The sequence below is a fragment of the Manacus candei genome, unplaced genomic scaffold (genome assembly GCF_025592945.1).
Source record: "Manacus candei isolate 608988 ecotype Guabito, Panama unplaced genomic scaffold, ASM2559294v1 h1tg000174l, whole genome shotgun sequence".
Classification (NCBI taxonomy): domain Eukaryota; kingdom Metazoa; phylum Chordata; class Aves; order Passeriformes; family Pipridae; genus Manacus; species Manacus candei.
The window spans coordinates 605260-627122 of NW_026138222.1; the positions used below are offsets into that span (position 1 = coordinate 605260).

At 51.7% G+C, this 21863-nt stretch overlaps 1 protein-coding gene and 1 long non-coding RNA gene across 3 annotated transcripts in view; one reads left to right on the plus strand and one right to left on the minus strand.

The window, feature by feature from the left end:
• The window catches only part of SHANK3 (SH3 and multiple ankyrin repeat domains 3), a 265082-nt gene that overhangs the window by 205400 nt on the left and 37819 nt on the right, over positions 1-21863 (minus strand). For both annotated transcript variants that reach the window (XM_051773642.1, XM_051773643.1), the window contains exons 4-5: positions 4241-4444; positions 434-505 (exon numbers count right to left, since the gene is read on the minus strand). In XM_051773642.1, the coding sequence (XP_051629602.1) occupies positions 434-505; positions 4241-4444 (276 nt within the window). The remainder of the gene's footprint in view (positions 1-433; positions 506-4240; positions 4445-21863) is intronic.
• The window catches only part of LOC127463830 (uncharacterized), an 82948-nt gene that overhangs the window by 54484 nt on the left and 6601 nt on the right, over positions 1-21863 (plus strand). The window lies entirely within an intron of this gene.

Here is a 21863-nt window from a genome sequence, read left to right on the forward strand (position 1 = left end):
AGAGCCGGGTTACAGCTGGAGACAAAGCAGCTGGAGGCAGAGGCTGGGGGAGGGACGCCGAGCTCCTCAATGTGCCCCATTGTGCTCTGCAACTCCTCCGTGCTGGGGAATGAAGCTGCTCTTCGGGAGGCCCATCACGAGTTCCTCGGCCTCAGCACCCCGTGGATGCCATCCCCGCGCCTTCCCACCCACCCCAACCACGCTCCTGCCTGCTGGGACACAATCCAGGCAAGGTTTATCCCTGTGTGTGCACCCACCACGGCTCCACGGGGGCATCCTCAACTAAATCACCCATGTCTTGGCGCACACCACCCATTTCCCGGGACTTCTTTGCAACCTGATAACCAGGGAGGGGGTTGAAACATCCCCAGATCCCCTCTGGCTTGAAGGAGCCGGCGGGGCTTCGAGCTTGGCAGGCAGACTGCAGCCTTACCTTGGTGTGGAGCTTGGCAAACTGCTTGTCATCCAGCAGGGCCTGGGTGTACACACGGCGTTTGTACCGGAACTGTGGGAAGGGAACAGGGACAGACGTGAGCTGAACAAATCCCACTCAGCGGCCAAACCGCCCCAGAGCGGCTCCAGCTCGGAGGAACACGCTCAGCCCGGGCCTGGAAACAACAACAGATACGGAATGCGCTGTTCTCCATCACCATTAGCCCTGATGGTTAATTGCTGTCCTCATTAAAAACGTCCTGACTGGTTTTTTCAGATGAATCTGTCTGGCTTCGGCTTCCAGACGGTGTGGGCTTTGTTCTGCTCCTTCCCAACTAATTAGGGATCTCTCTAGCAGCAGAATGGTTTTCCCAGGGTGGATCTTACACTGTGGCCTGGAGCTGGAGCTGACTTCCTTGGATACAGGCTGAGCTCTGAATCGCACTGAGGGATCTTCTCTTCCACCCTCAGGACATTCGTGCTGCTCTTTTCCGTGCTGTGCCACTTCCCAACATCCTTTCAAGTGCACTGACCACCCACACAGCACTCCAGTACCAAACCCTTCCACCCAAACCTTCCTAAAACCCCCTCACTGCTGGCTGAAGGATCAGAGGGTCAGCTGGGCCACAGCATCTCACCGGGAATTGCTGACGGGCTTCTGGGGCTAAAGAATCAGAAATTTTCTTTGGAAATTTTGTTTTCCACAGTGAGAGTCCTTCCTGTGCAAGCCATCCTCGTCCCTGGATATCCATGGAATGGTTTGGTTAGAAGGGACCTTAAAGCTCATCCAGTGCCACCTCCTGCCATGGGCAGGGACACCTTCCATGACCCCAGGTTGCTCCAAGCCCCAGCCAACCTGGCCTTGGACACTTCCAGGGATCCAGGGGCAGCCACAGCTTCTCTGGGAAACCTCTGTCAGGGCCTCCCCACCCTCCCAGCCAGCAATTCCTTCCCAATATCCCATCCATCCCTGCCCTCTGGCAGTGGGAAGCCATTCCCTGTGTCCTGTCCCTCCATGCCTTGTCCCCAGTCCCTCTCCAGCTCTCCTGGAGCCCCTTTAGGCCCTGCCAGGGGCTCTCAGCTCTCCCTGGAGCCTTCTCTTCTCCAGGGGAACCCCCCCAGCTCTCCCAGCCTGGCTCCAGAGCAGAGGGATCCAGCCCTGGCAGCAGCTCCGTGCCCTCCTCTGGATTCACTCCAGCAGCTCCACATCCTTCTTACATTGGGGGTCCACAGAATTCCAGGTGGGCTCTCCCAACAGGAATGTTTGTATTTGGCTCAGAGCACCCTCTGGATGTGACCCCCGCTCGGAAATTTATATTCTCTGTGAAACTTTGCTGCCACCTGACTTTGATCGGCAGCGATTTTCCGCTCACCCCCACATCCCTGGGGCACCAAAATCCAGCCTGACACCGTTCCCTGAGGAACCCACCCCACGATCACAGTGACAGCTGCCTTTTGTCACCGATCCCTCAGCCGGTGCCACTCATCCTGCCCGAGTTTCATGTGCTAATCCTGAACCTGAGGATCATGTCGAACAGAATCGAGTACCCCCAAGTGGCTGCTACCTTTGTGTTGTTATCTCTATCAAGCAGAATTACAATTTCCTCAGGGAATGCAATTGGATTTGTTTGACTAGATCTCCTTTCAAGGCACAAATTGTATTCAGAGATTTTGAATTGCTGCGAACTTAATCCTCCATCAACATTTCCATTATTTCAGCTGGAACTGACACCAAGTTATCTTTGGACTGCAGTTACTAAGCTCATCCCACTTACTTTTCAGTGCTGGCAAAATATTAGCACATTTCAGTCTATCACAAGCCCGTTCTACTGGGCACACGTTTGCTCACGGAAAATTGAGATTTTTCCATCATTCCGAGGTGAAAGTTGTGTTTTCCACACGTTTACAGGCACTGGCCCTTCGTGGGTGCCAGGCAAAATTCCCACCTGAGGAGAGCCACCTTCTTGCTGAACCCCGAGGGCTCTTTTAGCAAAAAACCTAAAAATCATAAAATCCCAGAATGGTTCGGGTTGGAAGGGATTATTAAGGATCAACCTCATTCCAAACCCTGCCACGGGCAGGGACACCTTCCACTAAACCAGGTTGCTCCGAGCTCACCCAGCCTGGCCTTGGACACTCCCAGGGACGGGGAACCCACAACTTCTCTTGGCAAATCCTGGTAATACTGGATTTATGCCTCGTGCACAGACTCTGGATTTTCGGTTTCCCAGCAGGATTCCCCGGCTCTGAGCCGCCAATCCCATCGAGTTACGAAGAATCAGAATGACACACAACAAATCCCCATGTCAAGCCCGCATTTGGATGGGCGTGTGAAGACGTTAAGCGTGGACATTATGCTAAATTATACAAAAAAAAACCACGCCGTGCAAGGAACATTAAGGAATTTACCACCTCCCAGGTCTATTTGCAAAGCGTTCCTAATGCCGTTCCAAATGTTTTTGTCTACACTGAAACGAGTTTGCCAAGAAATTGTGCTGCACTTTCTTTCCAAATTAGGCAGGATTAGGTATAATAACAGCGTTGGCTCTCGCAGTTGTAAGAGCTTGTGCAGCTTAAGTGTGTAATGCTTCCTAAACTGGCTTTGGGGGGGAAAGTACAGCACAGAAACCCTAAATTTAGCAGTCCACCAGCAGGTAACTGGAGTCCCATCACAGCCAGTTCGTGGTGATGTTTAACAGAGCCCAAGAAATGCTGAGGTCACCCTGGAATAAACACCTGAATCCCAGGAAATGCCTGCAGGGAGTGGGAACACACAAATTCAGTGAGTTTCTGCTCTTTCAGGGACACAGGATGGGGCTGAGGATGCTCCAGGGCCACCACACAGGTCAGGTCCATGCAGGGATTTGCTGCCAAAGCACTGCCTGTGTTCCAGTCTCTGGAATCCACTGCCTGTGGATTCTCCAGGAGCAAACAGACCCCCACACAAATATCTCTGCCTTCGCTCCTGGAAGGGAAAGGGGAAGAAAACCAGGAGGGGGGACAGGGGGCATTGATATTTGTGGTGCCTACAGGGACTGGGGTGGGGGGATCAGGGAAGTCCTGTCGTGTACACGTGTGTTTGTGGCTGTGGATGTGTATATAGAGAGACACACATTTAAATAAGGAAATAAATGAACTTAAATAAGAGAAGGAAGGGGGGTAAAGAAGGGAAAAAAGGGGAAAGAAGGAAAAAAAGGGGGAAAAAGGGGGAAAAAGGGGGGAAAAGGGGGGGAAGGGGGAGGAAAAGGGGGGGGAAGGGGGGGAAAGGGGGGGAAAGGGGGGGAAAGGGAAGGAAAAAGGGGGAAAAAAGGGGGGGAAAGGATGGGAAAAAGGGGGGGAAAAGGGGGGAAAAGGGGGGAAGGGGGGAAAAGGAGGGAAGGGGGGAAGGGAGGGAGGGGAAAAGGGAGGAAAGGAGGAAAAGGGGGGGAATAAAATAAAATAAGAAAATAAAATAAGAAAATAAGAAAATAAGAAAACAAAATAAGAAAATAAGAAAATAAAATAAGAAAATAAAATAAGAAAATAAAATAAGAATGTAAAAAAATAAGAAAATAATAAAATAAAAAAATAAAATAAGAGAATAAAATAAGACTGTAAGAAAATAAGGAAATAAGAAAATAAAATTAGATAAAATAAGAAAACAACATAAAACAAAAAATAAGAAATAAGAAGTTAAATAAAATACGCAAAATTAAAAAAAAAAAAAAACAAAAAAAAACAAAACAAAAAAAAAAACCAAGAGAAAATAAATAAAATAAGAGAAAAATAAAGCAGAAATGGAATTGAATCTGCTCGAGCAGGGGGTTACCTCCAGGTAGGGCACGGGCGTGTCGGGGTTCAGGGGGTACTCCCGCAGCAGCCGCTCCTCGTCCAGGAACTTGCCGGCCCTGCCGTTGAAGGCCGGCTGGAAGAGCCCGTAGTTGAGCACATCCTTCAGGCTGTGGTTCAGGGTGCACAGGATGCGCTGCTTGGACACCCACACGGGAACGTCGGGGTTCAGCCGGAGACACTTCTGTGGGAGGGACACACGGGGGGGTCAGGGCGGGGGGTCCTGCACCCGGGAACGGCCCCGAGAAGGATAAAACGGGAATGCCGCCGTCTGCTCCGGGTCAGGGCGTTATGGGAAGGGGGGAAATGGAGTTAGAGAAGGATGAGAATTGGTAAATCCCCCCTAACACGCTTTGTGGGGTTAAGGTGGATTCAGACCAGTGGAATATGAGAAGCGTCCAGGAATTTTTTATGGCAGCAAAAGTTCATTTAAAAACCTCCCGACAGGGTGAAAACATTTCTCTGTCGATTTTTCTGTTGGTTTCTCCACCTTTCCAGAGGGATGACGGAGCACTGTGACCTCTGCCAGGACCTGGAGGCACCAGGAAGGTCCCCAGTGGGAGGAAGAGAGGAGGACCCTCTGCTTCCCTCGTGCAAAGTCACACTGCCCACCTCACCCCGTGGCCACAGCGGGTTTTCCCGGCACCAAAAGCCACTTCCCTCCCTCCTCAGGACCCAAGTCATCCAACATTTCTATCCCATCACCCTCAGGCTGTGTTTCCTCCTGCTGCTCTCCCAGCTGGCTGCAGGGCCAGGCTGGTGTCTGTGTCCCCTCTGTGGTGGCAGATGCTGCTGTTGGGAGCATCTGCTCTTGAGGGTGAAGAGCAAGAGGGCAAGAGGATGTCGAGCCAGCAACAGCCTGTCCCTGACAGCAGCCACCGTGTCCCCTCCCAATCCCTGGGTTTGCATTTTGCCCCTCAGCTTTCCCTTGTTCCTGTCACTTGGTTTTCCTCCTGGTTCACTCCTCCTCCACCCTTGAGAAGACAGTTTAGCCTTGGCTGAGGGGTTAATTTCAAAGCCTGTCAGCCCAGTTTAATGCTCCTGATTTCTGGAAGGCAAAGCCAACCACGACCCCCTGCCCTGCTGTGCTCCTCAGCAGCTGTGGAATTCCCAGGCTGAGCCCTGCTCTGCTCATCACACGGATGATGTGACACTTCTGTCTCCACACTTCTCCCCACCCTTGTTCTTCCCCCGGTTTCCATCTCCGTGGGACACCGGAGGCACACGGATCCACACACCTTGTCCAGGAAGGTGCTGGGCAGCCAAGGTCTGAACAGAGACAATGGACTGACAGACACTCAGTGTCCATCAGCTGGAGGGCAGGAGGGCTCTGCAGAGGGACCTGGGGAGGTTGGAGAGTTGGGCTGATTCCAATGGGATGAGGTTCAAGCAGGCCAAGTGCCGGGTCCTGCCCTTTGGCCACAACAACCCCCTGCAGCTCCAGGCTGGGCCAGAGGGGCTGGAGAGCAGCCAGGCAGGAAGGGAGCTGGGAGTGGGGATGGACAGGGAGCTGAACAGGAGCCAGAGTGTGCCCAGGGGGACAAGAGGGCCAATGGATCCTGGCCTGGCTCAGGAACAGGGTGGCCAACAGGTCCAGGGAAGTGATTCTGCCCCTGGGCTGGGTGCTGGGGAGGCCACCCCTGGAGTGCTGTGTCCAGTTCTGGGCCCTGAGCTCAGGAAGGCCCTGGAGGGGCTGGAGCAGGGGCAGAGAAGAGCAGCCAGGCTGGGGAAGGGACTGGAGCCCAAGTGCTGGGAGGAGAGGCTGAGGGAGCTGGGGGGGCTCAGCCTGGAGAGGAGGAGGTTCAGGGGAGACCTCCTCACTCTCTGCAACTCCCTGACAGGAGGGCTCGGTCTCAAGCTGTGCCAGGGGAGGTTTAGGTTGGATATCAGGAAGAATTTCTTTGCAGAGAGGGTGCTCAGCCATTGAAATGGGCTGCCCAGGGAAGTGGGGGATTCTCTGTCCCTGGAGGTGTTTAAGGACAGACTGGATGTGGCATCAGTGCCATGGGCTGGGAACCACGGTGGGGTTGGGCTTGATGATCTCAGAGGTCCCTTCCAACCCAGCTGATTCTATGATTCTATGGATCCCATCCCACCTTCTCCACGTGTCCAGCAGCACTTCCAGCAGGAGGACACTCACCCGGGCAGCAGCAGCACCCAAACATCTTCACCCCCCCCCGTCAGCCCCACCCCTGAGTTAATTCAACCCCAGGGCCCGTTCTGGTCCCTCATCCCCTTCACAGCACCCTGTGAAATGAATGTTTGGAGCAAATCAAACAGCTCTGCCCAGTGAGCAGCACCGGGGGGGAGGGTGCCCATGTCACCCCACACGGTGCCACCTGCCCGGGAGGCACAAAGCCACGGAGCTGATGTTACAGCTCATTTCAATCCAGCCTGGATAATTTGCACTTGGCAGCACTTGTCCTGCAAACAGAGGTCAGTGTTATCTGTTCCATCGCTGACCGTGTCGGAGAGCTGGAATTCTCACCAGCTGGATCCGAGGGACAGGCAGCCAGTGTGAGAAACCAGGAGTTAAAAACCTCTGAGAAACACCAGCTCTGCCCTCCTTCAGTCCTCCAAGAGAAGCAGAATATGCATCACGCTTTCAGGGACCCATAAATAAAAAATAAGCGGTGTCTGTACCTTCCTACTTGCTTATTTAGCCTCTAGGACTCTTCCTCGCTGTCACATTACGTTGTTGAGCACGAAAATGTGTAGCTGGTGGGAAAAGCAGCCCTGGCAGGGACAAGTACTGGCTGAAGGAAGCTCCAGGCCTAAAACTTACTCAATTTTAGACTCAACTTTGTACTGCAGTCATACTCGGGGGAGTGTTAACATTCCATATTTAAGAGAGAAAACAACTTGCACCCCGCAGAGAGGCTCCTTCTGCCTCTGAAAGCAGCAGGAAGAAAATGTTGACTTCAGCTGAGAGGTCACAGCTCTGCACAGCCCTTTGTGGGCACAACCCGGGGCTGAAGTGGCTCCTGTGGCTCAGCTTCTCCAAACACCATCACCTCCAAACAGGAATCCTGCAGCTAAACTTGTGCTACACCAAAAGCAGGGTGAGGGAAGGGGTTCTCTCCCCTCTGCCCTGCTCAGGTGAGACACCCCCCACCCCGTAGAGCTGCCTCCAGCCCTGGGGAACAGCACAGCAAGGACATGGAGCTGCTGGAGAGAGTCCAGAGGAGGCACGAAGAGAATCCCAGGGCTGGAGCAGCTCTGCTGGGAGGGAAGGCTGGGAGAGCTGGGATTGTTCAGCCTGGAGAAGTTTTGGGGTGACCTGACTGTGGCCTTTTAGTGCCTGAAGGAGCCAACAGGAAAGATGGAGAGAGACTGTTTTCAAAGGCCTGGAGGGACAGGACACAGGGAATGGCTTCAAACTGAGAGTTTAGATTAGACATTAGGAAGAAATTCTTCCCTGGGAGGGTGGGGAGGCCAGAGAGGCCCAGAGAAGCTGTGGCTGCCCCTGGATCCCTGGAAGTGTCCAAGGCCAGGCTGGAGCAACCTGGGCTAGTGGAAGGTGTCCCTGCCCATGGCAGGGGGTGGAATAAGATGGTTTCTAAGGTCCATCCAACCCCAACCATCCCATGATCCGTGAGGGATCCCAAGGAGCCAAAGGAGGCACCCGGGGTTCAGAGAAGGGCAGGGTGGGAGCAGCTTTCAGAACAAGCTGCTCACTCTGGTTTGCAGTTTGCAGTTACAAGGGATCATTTCTTCCACACAATTACAAGCTCTGATCACAATAATCAAAGCCTCAGGAACAACTCCTGAAAGGAAGCAGTGCAGCTCCTCGGCAGCACGGACGACTCCTTCTCGAAGGAAGAAAGAGCTCAGAGCTTCGGATTCAACCCTCAGCAATGCACAGGATGACAGACAAGATCTATTCAATACTCAGTCTATTCAGCTGCAATAATAACAATAAAGAACTTACATTCAGCAATCCCTTCAGAGCCAAAAAAAGCCCCAAATTCTTCATCGGCGAGCAACACAAACAAGAAAGGGCCGAAAGGAAATTAAAAAGCAGCAGCTGAAAAGGTAACGTGCTGCAGGCAGCAGGGAGTGCATTTCATAAGCTCACGGTAGAAACTCGGAGTAAAGGCACGGCAGAAATGAAAAAGCAGCCTCCAAGAGGCCCCTGCACAAAGATGGAGCAGCCAAGCCAGCGGAGCAGAGGAATCCATCAAAAGGGAGGTTTCCTTCAGGAACGGGAGTCGCCTCTGAATGGGAACAGCAAAAGTGAACAATCCTGCAAACCCCCCACGGTACTGAGGCCATCAAAACACGCCAAGGGAGAGGGAGGGGGGGCCTGATGGAAAGTGGGGGAGGCAATTGAGGCAGGGCTCACCCATGGGGGAGTCCTGGAGCTCCTCCCGTGAGGATCAGCCGCAGGATGGGCTCCTTGCAGCAGATGCCAACACAAAGGAGAGAAGGAATTATCACTCTCCATCCATGCCAGTGCCAGTTGTGCCCTGCAGACCCTCACACCTCCAAGGAGAGCCTGGAGGGAACCCCCAAGTCCCAGAGCAAGGGGCTGTCCAGCTCACACACATTCCCAAAGTGCTTTCAGCACCATCCCCTGCTTCCATGGATTGAAATTCCAGAGGCAAGTGCTCCCTTGGGGAACTAACACAGAAGGCAGTAAGCAAAGGTGAAGGCCAACCAGGTTTCCTGGCACGGGGGGTTCACCAGCACAGTGATGGGTGTGGAAAGGGATGCTCTGACACTCCTGAGCTGGCAGCACATCCAGATCCTCCTCGTCACGTGCAGGGCTGGTGGCCCCGGCTGTCAGGAAACAACAGCAACAGGAAAAAGGTAAAGGGGAAGAAGGCAAAGGTGACAGAGGCACGGGATGGCCTGCACAGGACAAAGGCACTGTGTCACAGAGCCAGGCACAGCTCCTGGGACACCAGCACAGAGCTACAGGAACACTGTGCCCAAAGCAAACAGGCCCAGGGGACAATTCCACCTTTGGGACACCAGCACAGAGCTACAGAAACACTGTGCCCAAAGCAAACAGGCCCAGGGGACAATTCCACCTTTCCTTAAAAGATTATGTTCGGATTCTTGCATTTATTTTTTTCCTAATTACTCGTTCAAAACCTACCCCTTTAAGCAGCAGTTTCAGCAACAAGCTCTTCCTGTGACCTGGAGAGGATTCTCTGGTCCCCCCAAAAGGTGTGAAATCCCACAGGATCCTCCTGGCCTCACTCGTGGGCTGACAGGAGAAGGGATGAGAGCCATGGGATAGTCCTGACTGGGAATGGCTCCCACCAGCAACCCCTGAAACCCACTCCCAACCCAGCCAGGGGCTGTGGGACAGGTTGAACATCACCAAGGCAGCTCTTTCCCCTTCATGCCCATGGTCCAGGGAAGGAGTTGGGCTCTGCAGAGACCAGGGAAGAGCAACCACCACTCCACAGGTCAGTGGAGGAGAGGAGGAATCTGTCCACTGAGTGCTGCCCAAAGGCAAACTGGGACCAGCCTGGAGAGCAAGCTGTGTGTGCTGGCAAAACAACAGGAATTTCTGGGCTTAGATCACCTCCTGAGGAAAGCTCTGGCCCTGCATCCGCCGTGCTAAACGCCAGGGAGAAGCTGCCTCCACCAAAAGGAAACCAGATAAAGGGCAGGAGGGAGGGTCTCAGCTCCCAGCAGGAAGCTCCTGGTGCAGGGGGATGTGTCAGACAACAAAGGATTTGGGCTCCTTGGGCTTTCCAGTGAAAGGGCTGCTCTCTGTGAGCCTGCCTGGAAGGACCTTGCTGGATGTTGTGTCACCCCCCAGAAGCCACCAGAGAGACAGGAAACCATCCAGTCACTCCTGTTTAAAAATTAAGAGCCCCCAGAGCTGCTGTGTTACAACCCTTCAGCAGCTCTGACAGCAGGCCCCATCCCGCAGTCCCAGAGCTTCCAGGGGAGCAGCTGCCTCTGATAAAACGCAGCTCAAAAATGAATGTTTAAAGAGATTCGGCTCCTGATTAACTCCAAGTGACTGGTTCAGGCAAAAGCTGCCCCTGACACAGAGCTACAACAGCTTCACCACCAGCCACCTGCACGGGGAGAGCAGCATCACCAGGTGGTTCCAGCCAGTTCCTGAACTCTTCCTCCAGGAAAAGCAGCACAGAGGGAAATGTAGAAGAGCTGCACCTGTAAGTCAAGCTGACCCCACTGAGAACCTGAGGTTAAAGAGATGCTGATTCCCCACAGAGACCTGGGCACGATTCCTGTTTCACTGCAACAAGCACAGTCACCTTGGGATCAGCTGGAAAATGAGGACTGGGAAGCTTTAGCTCTATTTAGGGCTGAAAAAAGGCGTGTGGAGCAAAGATTCTTCTGGATTAAGAGGGAATAAGACCTCCTGTTCAGGCAGCATCAGGACTGAGACATAATTATTAGATAAAAATGTCCCAACAAACACAAACAGAGATACAGAACTTCCCCGTGGAAAGGAGCAAGTGGAAACGGCCTTGAGTTGTGCCAGGATTGGATTTTAGGAAAAATTTCCTCACTGAAGGAGCAGTTAAGCATTGGAACAGCCTCCCCAGGGAAATGGTGGAGTCACCAGCCCTGGAAGTGTTCAAAAAAGCAGTGGATGTGGCAATTTGCAATACTTTTTATAGGCAGGTAGGTGCTTGGTCAAAGGTTGAACTGGATGGATGATCTTTCAGGGCTTTTCCAACCTTAATGGCTCTGCAATTCTATGATTTTATGAAATAAAATCAAGTTGTAATACAGAGAGGAAGAAATAAGTGAAAAGCACTGGTTCAGCAAATTCAAAGCCAAGGGGGCCCACAAGACCATCTCGTCTGAGCATCATCACTGACCCACAAAACTTCCACCAGTAACTTCCATAAGGAACTGAATTCCTTGAATTTGCCTAATGGTTTCCTGAAAACATCCCACGTGAGCCTGAAAGCATCACAGGATGGAAACCACACTCGTGCCTTGGATAAATTAATAAGAAACGCTCACCCTCAGTGAAAGGAAAAGGTGTGTCGTAGCTCTTGTTTGATTTCCCCTGTTTGAACTCCCAGTACAGTTGTTATTTCTCATGGTATCTCTCTCTGGAACAATGAACAGCTCCTTTAACACTCAGTTTCTTGCTAAACTCAAACTCCCATTTCACACTGTCACCTCTCAGTCTCGTTCAGGGTGAGCAGGAGAGGCTCATCATTCAACGTGTTGCCTTTTCTCCAGACCTCAAATCGTTTCTGCTGCTCTTTCCAACACCCCCTTGAGTTTCAAAGCCACTTTTTAAAGCGTAGAATCAGAGCCAGAGGCAAGATTCCAGCATCTGTCTCCCAGCTGTCACACACAGCTATAAAATATTGTCCTCACCTCGGCTCACTATTCCCTTGGCTCCACCTCCAGGCATCCCATTAGTGCTTCCCACTAATGCATGTGGCACTTGGAGTTGGGTTTGTTTTGACCACTCCATTCCTTTTCAGACAGGCAGATCCCACTCCTTTGAGGACACAGCTCCCTGCTTTCCAAATCTGGCATTATTCCTCAGCTGGAATCATGGGATGGTTTGGGTGGGAAAGAACCTTAAAGCCCATCCAGTTCCAATGCCAGGGATACCTTCCACTACTCCAGGTTGTTCCAACCTGGCCTTGGACACTTCCAGGGATCCAGGGGCAGCCACAGCTTCTCTGGGCAACCCGTGCCAGGGCCTCCCCACCCTCCCAGAATTTCTTCCACCCCAGAATTTCTCCCCACCCAGAAAGAATTTCTTCTTCATATCCAACCTAAAAATCTACTCTCTTTCAGCTTAAAACCATTCCCCTTGTCCTGCCACTACAGGCTCTTGTTAAACAGTTACCTGCAAAACCCCTACACGTGAATTAATTAAAATATAATTTATTTGGATGGGTTCAGGTTGAATTTGCTCTATGGAAAAATATGAAAAATAAAAAGAGAAGATGGGGATGCAGCTCCCACCAACCCCAAACCAGCAGCTGTGGAGGCAGGGGAGGGACTGCAGGAAGTGGCATTCCCTGAAAAACACGTCCTTTGGCCACTGCCAGAGGTGGACACTGAGTCAGCCAGATCACAAACCACTCCTGTGGCCCAGTGGGGCTTTTTTGGGGCTCTTATTTATGGCCCCTGCACACACACACACTCCTTTATTCACAACCCCACTCCTGCTTTTAATTATATGAAAAAAAATCGTCACCACAGGTCACGTATTTCATCCTCCTCCTGCAGCTTTTGTGCTCAGCCTACAGCAAACCAGCCATTTCTAACACACCCCAGCCACCTGAGCCAGGGAGATTTCATGGATCAATCAGCAAGATCTTTATGGATCAGGCTGCCAATGAAAGAACTCAGGGGTTAATGGAAGTTTAGGTCCTTATGGATCTTTCTGATCCTCACGATCCATTAGGAATTAAATTTCTCCATGAAAACCCCAAGTCCCCCTTCAGCTGACACATTCAGTTTGCCCTGTTGCTCAGGCATTAAAGGAGTTCAGGTTTCCCCCTTTAATGCTTTTTATTGGCATCATCCACACTGATCCTTACCTACCAGAGGTTTATTGTTGTGATATTTGGTCCCCCAAGCCCCACTGGGGTTTATATCTGGGATATTTGGTCCCCCAAGCCCCACTGGGGTTTATATTTGGGATATTTGGTCCCCCAAGCCCCACTGGGGTTTATATTTGGGATATTTAGTCCCCCAAATCTCACTTTAGGGGTTATATTTGTGACATTTGGTCCCCTGAACCCCCTCTCTGGGGTTTATATTTGTGATATTTGGTGCCCCAAGCCCCACTGGGGTTTATATTTCTGATATTTAGTCTCCCAAACCCCACTGGGGCTTATACTTGTGATATTTGGTGCCCCAAACCCCACTTTGGGGTTTACATTTGTGATGTTTGGTCCCATGAGCCCCCCTCTGGGGTTTATGTTTGTGACATGTAGTCTCCCAAACCTCACTGAGGGTTATATTTGTGATATTTGGTCTCCCAAACCCCACTGGGGCTCATATTTGTGATATTTGGTGCCCCAAACCCCACTTTGGGGTTTATATTTGTGATATTTGGTGCCCCAAGCCCTGCTGAGGGTTATATTTGTGATATTTGGTGCCCCAAACCCCACTTTGGGGTTTATATTTGGGATATTTGGTGCCCCAAACCCCACTTTGGGGTTTATATTTGTAATGTTTGGTCCCATAAGCCCCCCTCTGGGGTTTATATTTGTGACATTTGGTCCCCTGAACCCCCTCTCTGGGGTTTATATTTGGGATATTTAGTCCCCCAAACCCCACTTTGGGGTTTATATTTGTGATGTTTGGTCCCATGAGCCCCCATCTGGGGTTTATATTTGTGACATCTGGTTCCCTGAAGCCCCTCTCTGGGGTTTATGTTTGTGACATGTAGTCCCCTAAACCTCACTGAGGGTTATATTTGTGATATTTGGTCTCCCAAACCCCACTGGGGCTCATATTTGTGATATTTGGTGCCCCAAACCCCACTTTGGGGTTTATATTTGTGACATTTGGTCCCCTGAACCCCCTCTCTGGGGTTTATATTCGTGATGTTTGGTGCCCCAAACCCCACTTCAGGGTTTATATTTGGGATATTTGGTGCCCCAAGCCCTGCTGAGGGTTATATTTGTGATATTTGGTCTCCCAAACCCCACTGGGGCTTATATTTGTGATATTTGGTCTCCCAAACCCCACTTTGGGGTTTATATTTGGGATATTTGGTGCCCCAAGCCCTGCTGAGGGTTATATTTGTGATATTTAGTCCCCCAAACCCCACTGGGACTTATATTTGTGATATTTGGTGCCCCAAACCCCACTTTGGGGTTTATATTTGTGATGTTTGGTCCCATGAGCCCCCCTCTGGGGTTTGTATTTGTGACATTTGGTCCCCTGAACCCCCTCTCTGGGGTTTATGTTTGTGACATGTAGTCCCCTAAACCTCACTGAGGGTTATATTTGTGATATTTGGTCTCCCAAACCCCACTGGGGCTCATATTTGTGATATTTGGTGCCCCAAACCCCACTTTGGGGTTTATATTTGTGACATTTGGTCCCCTGAACCCCCTCTCTGGGGTTTATATTCGTGATGTTTGGTGCCCCAAACCCCACTTTGGGGTTTATATTTGGGATATTTGGTGCCCCAAGCCCTGCTGAGTGTTATATTTGTGATATTTGGTCTCCCAAACCCCACTGGGGCTCATATTTGTGATATTTGGTGCCCCAAACCCCACTTTGGGGTTTATACTTGGGATATTTGGTGCCCCAAGCCCTGCTGAGGGTTGTATTTGTGATATTTGGTGCCCCAAACCCCACTTTAGGGTTTATATTTGTGATGTTTGGTCTCAGCCCATCACCCACAGCTTTGAGCCACCTGCATTCCCACCTCCCCTTCCCCAAAAGGCCACACCAGACATGGAAAAAAGTGCAGATAAGGGGGAAAAAAAGAAAAAAATCCACATCCCCGTGGCACCTGTGTGAGGCTGAGCCAAACATCCAAGGCTCTCCAGGCTGGGAAAGGCTGAGGCAGGAACTCCACAAACCCTCGGGAACCCCCCCAGGTGAGGTCTCCTTGGGAACTGATGCCAACGCCGAGAGACAAGGTGACAGACAGGACATCTCCATCAGCCACAGCGCCGCTGAGCTGCTCCAAACCGACTCCAAATTGGTCTCCCAGGTGCCCGCACTTGCATAGCCGTAACCACAAATCAGCCCCGCCGAGCCCCTCCGGAGCAGCCGGCCCGGATCCGCCGCTAATTGCGGCGATAACTCCCGGCAATAACTCCCGGCTTCGCTCCGCTCCTGCTCTTCCCTTCAAAGCTCCAGCCTCTCCCCCCTGCATTAACCTCCGCTCTGCCTGCCGGGACAACCGGCCTCATTTGGGGCTGGATCCTCTCCCCCCTGCATTAACCTCCGCTCTGCCTGCCGGGCTGACAACCGGCTCATTTGGGGCTGGATCCTCTCCCTCCTGCATTAACCTCTCTGCCTGCCGGGCTGACAACCGGCTCATTTGGGGCTGGATCCTCTCCCTCCCCGCAGAAGCTCCCGGGTTTTGTCCCGTCACACCCGCCGGCAGCGAAGGGAAGGGTCTCTGAGAACGACGGGGGAGTCAAAGCAGGACAAGGAACTGGTTATTTCCTGCCCCCCCGGAATGTGGTCCCTGTGCAGCTCCACGGGCTCACGCCGGGGAGGAAAGCCCAGCCTGGCTCGGGGCTGTGGGTAAATCCATCGTTTGCCCACAGCAGAGACCCCTCAGCCTCTCAGGGTCCTGCTCAGTGTCCAACCCCCCTCTGCTGAAGGGTTTTTCCTGCCAGAATGTAAGTTTAGGTCCTTATGGATCTTTATGATCCTTATGATCCATAAGGAATTAAATTTCTCTGTGAACCCCCCCAGTCTCTCTCCGGTGTTGACCCATTCGATCACAGGGGTTCTAGAGGAGTTCAGGTTCCTCCCTTTCATGCTCCTTATTGGCATCATTCCCACTGATCCTTGTCCACTGGGGGTTTATTCTCGTGATATTCAGGGGGATCACCCTGTCCCCAACTTGTGCCTCTTGTCCCATCATGGCACCTCGGAGAGGATCCTGGCTCCATCCTCTCTCCCAGCTCACCAGGCAGCCACAGGAGGGTCTCCCCTTCACCTTCTCCATCACCCCCAGGAGATGCTCAGCCCCCATGACCCAGGGGTGCTGCCAGCACCAGGTCTGGGGTCTCCCAGATCCCCCAGGCCTTTTCAGGGAACCCAGTCCCACCATCCTGTCTGACAGCACAGCTTCATGTGCCTGTCCAGGGATTCCAAGGGGATTTGCTCCACCACCTTCCCAGGGACAAAGGTGAGGCCGAGAGGCCACTGGTTCCCCTCAGCTTCCCTTTTCCCCACCCCAAAACAAGCACAAAGAGCTGAGAGACATTCAAGACACACCACCACAATCTCCCAGACAAGAAAGAAGCTGGAGATTGTCAGAGAACACCCTCCAGCCCAGGGAGCCCCTAAGCCAAAGGATTTAAGCTGGAAGGTTCCCCTGGGAGGCATCACCATCAGCCTGTCCCTTGTCACCCCTCCAGTGTTTATCCTGATCCCCTCAAGAGCAACAGGACCTGCTGGACCCCACAGTTGGTGTCACCGCACCCACATCCACCTCCTGGCCAAGTTCCCCCTCAAATTACTAACCCTGAACAAAGTTACAGCCTGGGAGAGTTCTCCCTCCTCCCCTCAGCACCACCACGCTCTCCTGAAGGCCACAACTCATCATCTCCACCCTTTCCCCTGCCCAGCTCCTCTCCTGGCTCCACATGCAACTCCCACAGCCCTTCCAGAAGCTGAAGTTCTCTGGCAAATCCCACCTCTCACATCCACTCTCTCTTAATTAAGACTTAAAACAGGTCAGGCAGACGTGGACTTCCGAAAACGCGACGGCTACAGGCACACCTGCTCTCCTCAAAATGCAGAGGTTAAACCTCACCAGAAATTGTTCTCCAGCTGATAAATTTTCCTGCTCCCCATTAGCTGCTACACCACAGATCATTATTGGTCTTGAGCTCTCCACGTTGACACTGAGGACGTCGTTGGAGGCGGCCCCGACAGCTCCTTCTCGCTAATCTCTTTTCCCTGATATAATAAGTGCTCTGAGCAAAAACACATTATTACTCCCTACTCATCCACTCCATACTTCAAATTCCTTCAGTAATTACCCACTGCTCTGGTTTTTTTTCCACCAGTTCCTTCGGCACTCACCCGCTGATCCATCCTGGAGTGAAACCTCCCCAGCACTTGTCGCTGTCGAGTCGGTTTGTTCCTTGTTCTCACTTTGTCTCAGAGATGCTCAAAAGGGATCACATCCCATGGTTGGGGTTCTCGGGCTGGAACGACCCCATTCCTGCTGTCACTGACCCTCAGACAGGGGGTTGTCATGGACAGGGCTCCAGAAGCCTTCACACAACTGGCCCAGCTGAAGACACCCCCCCCAAGCAGGACCTCATCCAGCCACCCCAGAGAGAGCCACTGGAAGAGGCTGCTCCTCCCCTCACTGGCTTTTAATTTAAATTAAAAAAAAAAAAAAAATCATGGCAATGTTGATAAATTTATTAACCACTCCCCTGGTGATCAATCCAGCCAGTATTTGTCCAACACACGGAGCCTTGGCAGCCTCCCAACCACGATCCCAACGCTTGGCTGTTCCCAGGCAACCACAGCCTCCACACAGGACAAGCTCACAATTCCCCCACCTTCCCAGCAAAAACTCTGCCACACGAAGGACTTTCGAGTTGTCAAACAAACTGAAGTTAACAGTAAGTTAAATAGGATTAGGAGGGCCGATATTGGCTGCCTCCATGTTTTAACTGGTTAAAAAAAAATTAGCATTTTTCCTTCTATTAGCGAGTGCAGAGCTGCATTTAAACACTGCGGATTCCTCTGGGGCTGTATGGAAATTTGTATCGTGCTTCCCACAGAAAACAAAGATCCTGAGGCAGGATGCAATTATTTTGGTTGAAACAGCACAAAAAAGTAGGAAAAAGTCTAAGCCAACCCAGTGAAGGGAAAGACAAGAATTGAATGTGGCCGTGAAATAAGAATCTGGGGAAATGTGGTGGACTAAAAATGGTCTGAAAACCACATAAAAATTACACCTTCTTGGCTGGGAAAAAGCGGTCATTAACCACGAAAAAGTCTCATCAACATATCAATTTTGCATTTTGGTCTAATGCAAAAATAAAACAGGGATTAATTTAGTGAAACTAAATTTATTAATTCACAATTTGAATGGAGTTCGACGAAACTCTAAGGAGAAGGTGCAGAGCTTTCATCAACGTCACAAAGGAGAGGAAAAGGAGGATTTCAGCAGGGGTCTGAACATTAACAAATAGAAAGAAAAATTTTACTTAATTTCTAAGGGGTTTTGTTATCAAATCCAAGGCCAGGTTTGGACGGGGCTTGGAGCGACCTGGTCCAGTGAAAGTGTCCCTGCCCATGGCTGGGGGTGGAATGAAGTGGTTTTTAAGGTCCCTTCCAACCCCAACCGTTCTGTCATTCCATGATTCCAAATAAAACGTTTCCCAGATCGTTTCCCAGGGCTCAAAACATCCACAATTTCCAACGACGGGTCCATCCTGCAGCCTGGTCCTTCTCCCTGAGGCTTCCCTCGTCCTGCTGCTCGTTAAAGTCAATTTTGGAAAACGACGGGTTTAAAAAAAAGGAGAGGCAGGAATTTCCATTGATCAACCAGCCCCACCGAGAGCCAATCAGGAGCAGGGAGGAGGATTTTCTTCCTTTAGCTGGTGGTTTAATTAATCAGCCAAGCCCTAAACGATGCCAATGACCTGTGAATGTCAGGGCACAATTACAGATACAGAGGCTAAACTGAGCTGTAAACCAAAAGTAGTTCTGGAGTGTTTTATTCGAACTGGGATCCTCGGGAAAAGCATGAATTTTAACAGACTGACAGAACTTTTCTTTCTGTTTCAACTGTAAAATTACTGGACCGTGGGAATGGATGAGATGTCACGTTTTAGTAGCATTAATATTGCTTTATGACATCTGATTTGCATGATTTTAATTATTCAAAATTACCGTGGTTATGCCACCATCACGCCAGCCAAGGGCTGAGGAAACATTTAGTGGCAACAATAAATAATGTCAAATAGGGGAACGAGGTGGGATGGCATCCAGGGTCAATCAAACAGCCATGATATTAAAAGGAAATAAGATTACACTAATAAAGTTGGCATCCCAAATAAGCAGGATGTCACAGCACTGAGTACAGACTACAGTGACTTACACCACTAAATGTTTTTAGACAGCGAGATGAGACTCAGCAAAAATTACTCCTGTTTTGTAAAACTTCCCACACACAAATGCTCAGCAGAGGAGAGAAACTCTGCAAGTGGCCTCCTCGAGACAGTAAATTAGAAATATATTTACCAGCAACAGCAGGGGGTGGGGAGGGGAGAGAAAAAGAATTGTTGTGGAAAAACACACAGGGAAGGGGAGAGAAATGACCCCCATCCAGCTCCGGTTCAGCCTCCCCTGGAGCACCGGTCCCTAAATTAATCTGTGCCTCCATAAACAAGCAATAGCAGGGGGAAGAAACTCCACTCAGCTCCAGTCACTGGTAACACCCGCAGGGAACAGAATTCCAGAGTCACCGAGCTTGGAGAAGCCTCCAAGCCCGCCCTGTGCCCCGTCCCCACCTTGGCACTGAGTGCCACGTCCAGTCCTTCCTTGGGGTGGGGACTCCACCACCTCCCTGGGCAGCCCCTGCCAAGGCCCTGACCACCTTTTTTCCAGCAAGAAATTCCTGCTGGTGTTCCCTGGAGACAAGGGGCACGGGAGGAAGGGCAGCACTGCCTCGTCCCCTCCACCAGCTCGTGTGTCACCTGTTTGAGGCACCACACCCAGCTGGGCGAGCCCAGAGCTGCTCGGGGTCCTCTGGGGACAGCTCTGCAAAGCTCCATCCCACTGCACAAGGGGCATTCCAAGCACCAGGTGCCTTTATTCCAAAGGCAGGGAGGGCTCTGCTTCACAGAAGGGGCATGAGGCACTCAGAGCTGGAGATAAGGGGAGAGGAACATCTCTATCCACAGAGCCAAACGCCACCAGGAGACACCACTGTGCTGACAGGACCCCTAAGTGGCTCCGGGACTGGGATCCAGCCCTTACAGCCTGGGATAGGGACATCCAGGTCTGGATGCCAAGGCAGCCTAAGGAGCAGGAAAGCAGCAGAGTTTGGCTCCTCATTTCCACCTTCTTCTGCTTTGCTGGGTTCTCTAAACCACCCTGTCCCACTGGCCCTACTCTGCACACACACAGGGAGGGAAGTGGCTCTCCCATGGGAGCACTGCAAGTGGGACTGGAGGATGAAGGTGGATCATTCTGCAGAACCCAAACCAAGCTCTACAAACTCCCTTACGAACACAGCACGGGGCTAAAACCTTGTACAGACAGAACAGGTCACCCAGAGAAGCTGTGGCTGCCCCTGGATCCCTGGAAGTGTCCAAGGCCAGGTTGGACAGGGCTTGGAGCATCCTGGGCTGGTGGAAGGTGTCCCTGCCCATGGCAGGGGGTGGCACTGGATGGGCTTTAAGGTCCCTTCCCACCCAAACCATTCCAGGATTCCATGATTCTGTGACAGGAGAACACAGCAATAAACCACGCTGTGATCTCACAAAGGCAAATAATAACCTGCTTTCTCGGGATATGTGGCATGAGGAGTAAGCCCCAATGTGACAAGTTTGGCTGGGGAGATGTTTACTGGATTTTTCAGCTGATTTGGTTCTTGGATTTGGGGCTACATTGGAAAGGCACGACTCAAGTAAATGAGTTTAAGACGACACAATAATGTTGGGACACTTCAGGATCAGAAAAGTAGCAAAAAGGATGAAAGGAATTCAAAAAACTCCTGGCAAACCAAAGCCAAGCTGAAAAACAACACCAGAAACTTTCTGCTACGGCAGTTTGCAAATATAAGTTTATGGATCTAATTCCATTGACTTTCTGAAAGAAGAAAGGAGCAGGCTGGAGATGGAGCAGGAGAATCTCTGACATCAAAGAGATGTTTTTTATCTCAAACGTGCTTAAACATTCTGGGCTCCTCTTCAAAAGAAACAAGCAGCTGAAAGCGTGGTCCCCACACCACCAGGTCCCCACAGAGAACGAGAGGGGGGGGTGGTAGGACAAGCTTTGAAATTTTGAACGAGTAAACTAATCTGGGAACCGAAAGTATAAATTGGAGACCGAGATTTCTGCCTTGGAAAGTGCTCCAAGCGAGTAACCTGCGGGTTCCTGCCAGGCAGGAAACTCGGCTTCCTGCAGCTGAAAGGGGGAAAAAAATGTAAATGCAAGAGATATCCCAAAGCTGTGCCCCGGCACTGCCACCCTGCAGTCTGGGATTTGGGATTTCACGTTGGCTGCTCCCGACACAAAGCCCCTGTTGGCACTCGGGGCTCGCCCACCCTGAGAGAGGATTTGGGTGGAGCAGAACCATGTTGTTCTCTCACGAGTGGTGACTCCCCAGGGGCCGTGCTGGGGATAAATCCTGTGCAATTCAGGAGCCCAGGAGCTGGGCAGTGTTTGCTGTCAGGGCAGAGAGCACCTGAGCTGCCCCACGGGTCAATGGGAAGTGCTGGGTGTTGTCCTTGGGTCACACCAACCCCCTGCAGTGCTACAGGTGGGGGCAGAGGGGCTGGAGAGCACTTTGGAAACCACTTTGGTGCCCAGTTTGACCGATGCCCACCTTGTCCCCCAGCCCAGAGCACTGAGTGCCACGGCCAGGCCTTCCTGGGACACCTCCAGGGCTGGGCACTCCAAACCTCCCTGGGCAGCCCCTGCCAAGACCTCACTACCCTTTCCATGAGGAAATTCCTCCTGGTGTCCAACCTGACCCTCCACTGGTGCAACTTGAGGCCATTTCCTCTGATCCTGTTACTTGTTTTTTGAGAAAAGAGCTTGACTCCCCCCCGGCTCCCCCCTCCTGGCAGGGACTTGCAGAGCCAGAAGGTCCCCCCTGAGCCTCCTTTGCTCCAGGATGAGCCCCCCCAGCTCCCTCAGCCCCTCCTGCTGCTCCAGACCCTTCCCAGCTCCCTTCCCTTCCCTGCACACGCTCCAGCCCCTCCAGGTCTCTCCTGGCTGAG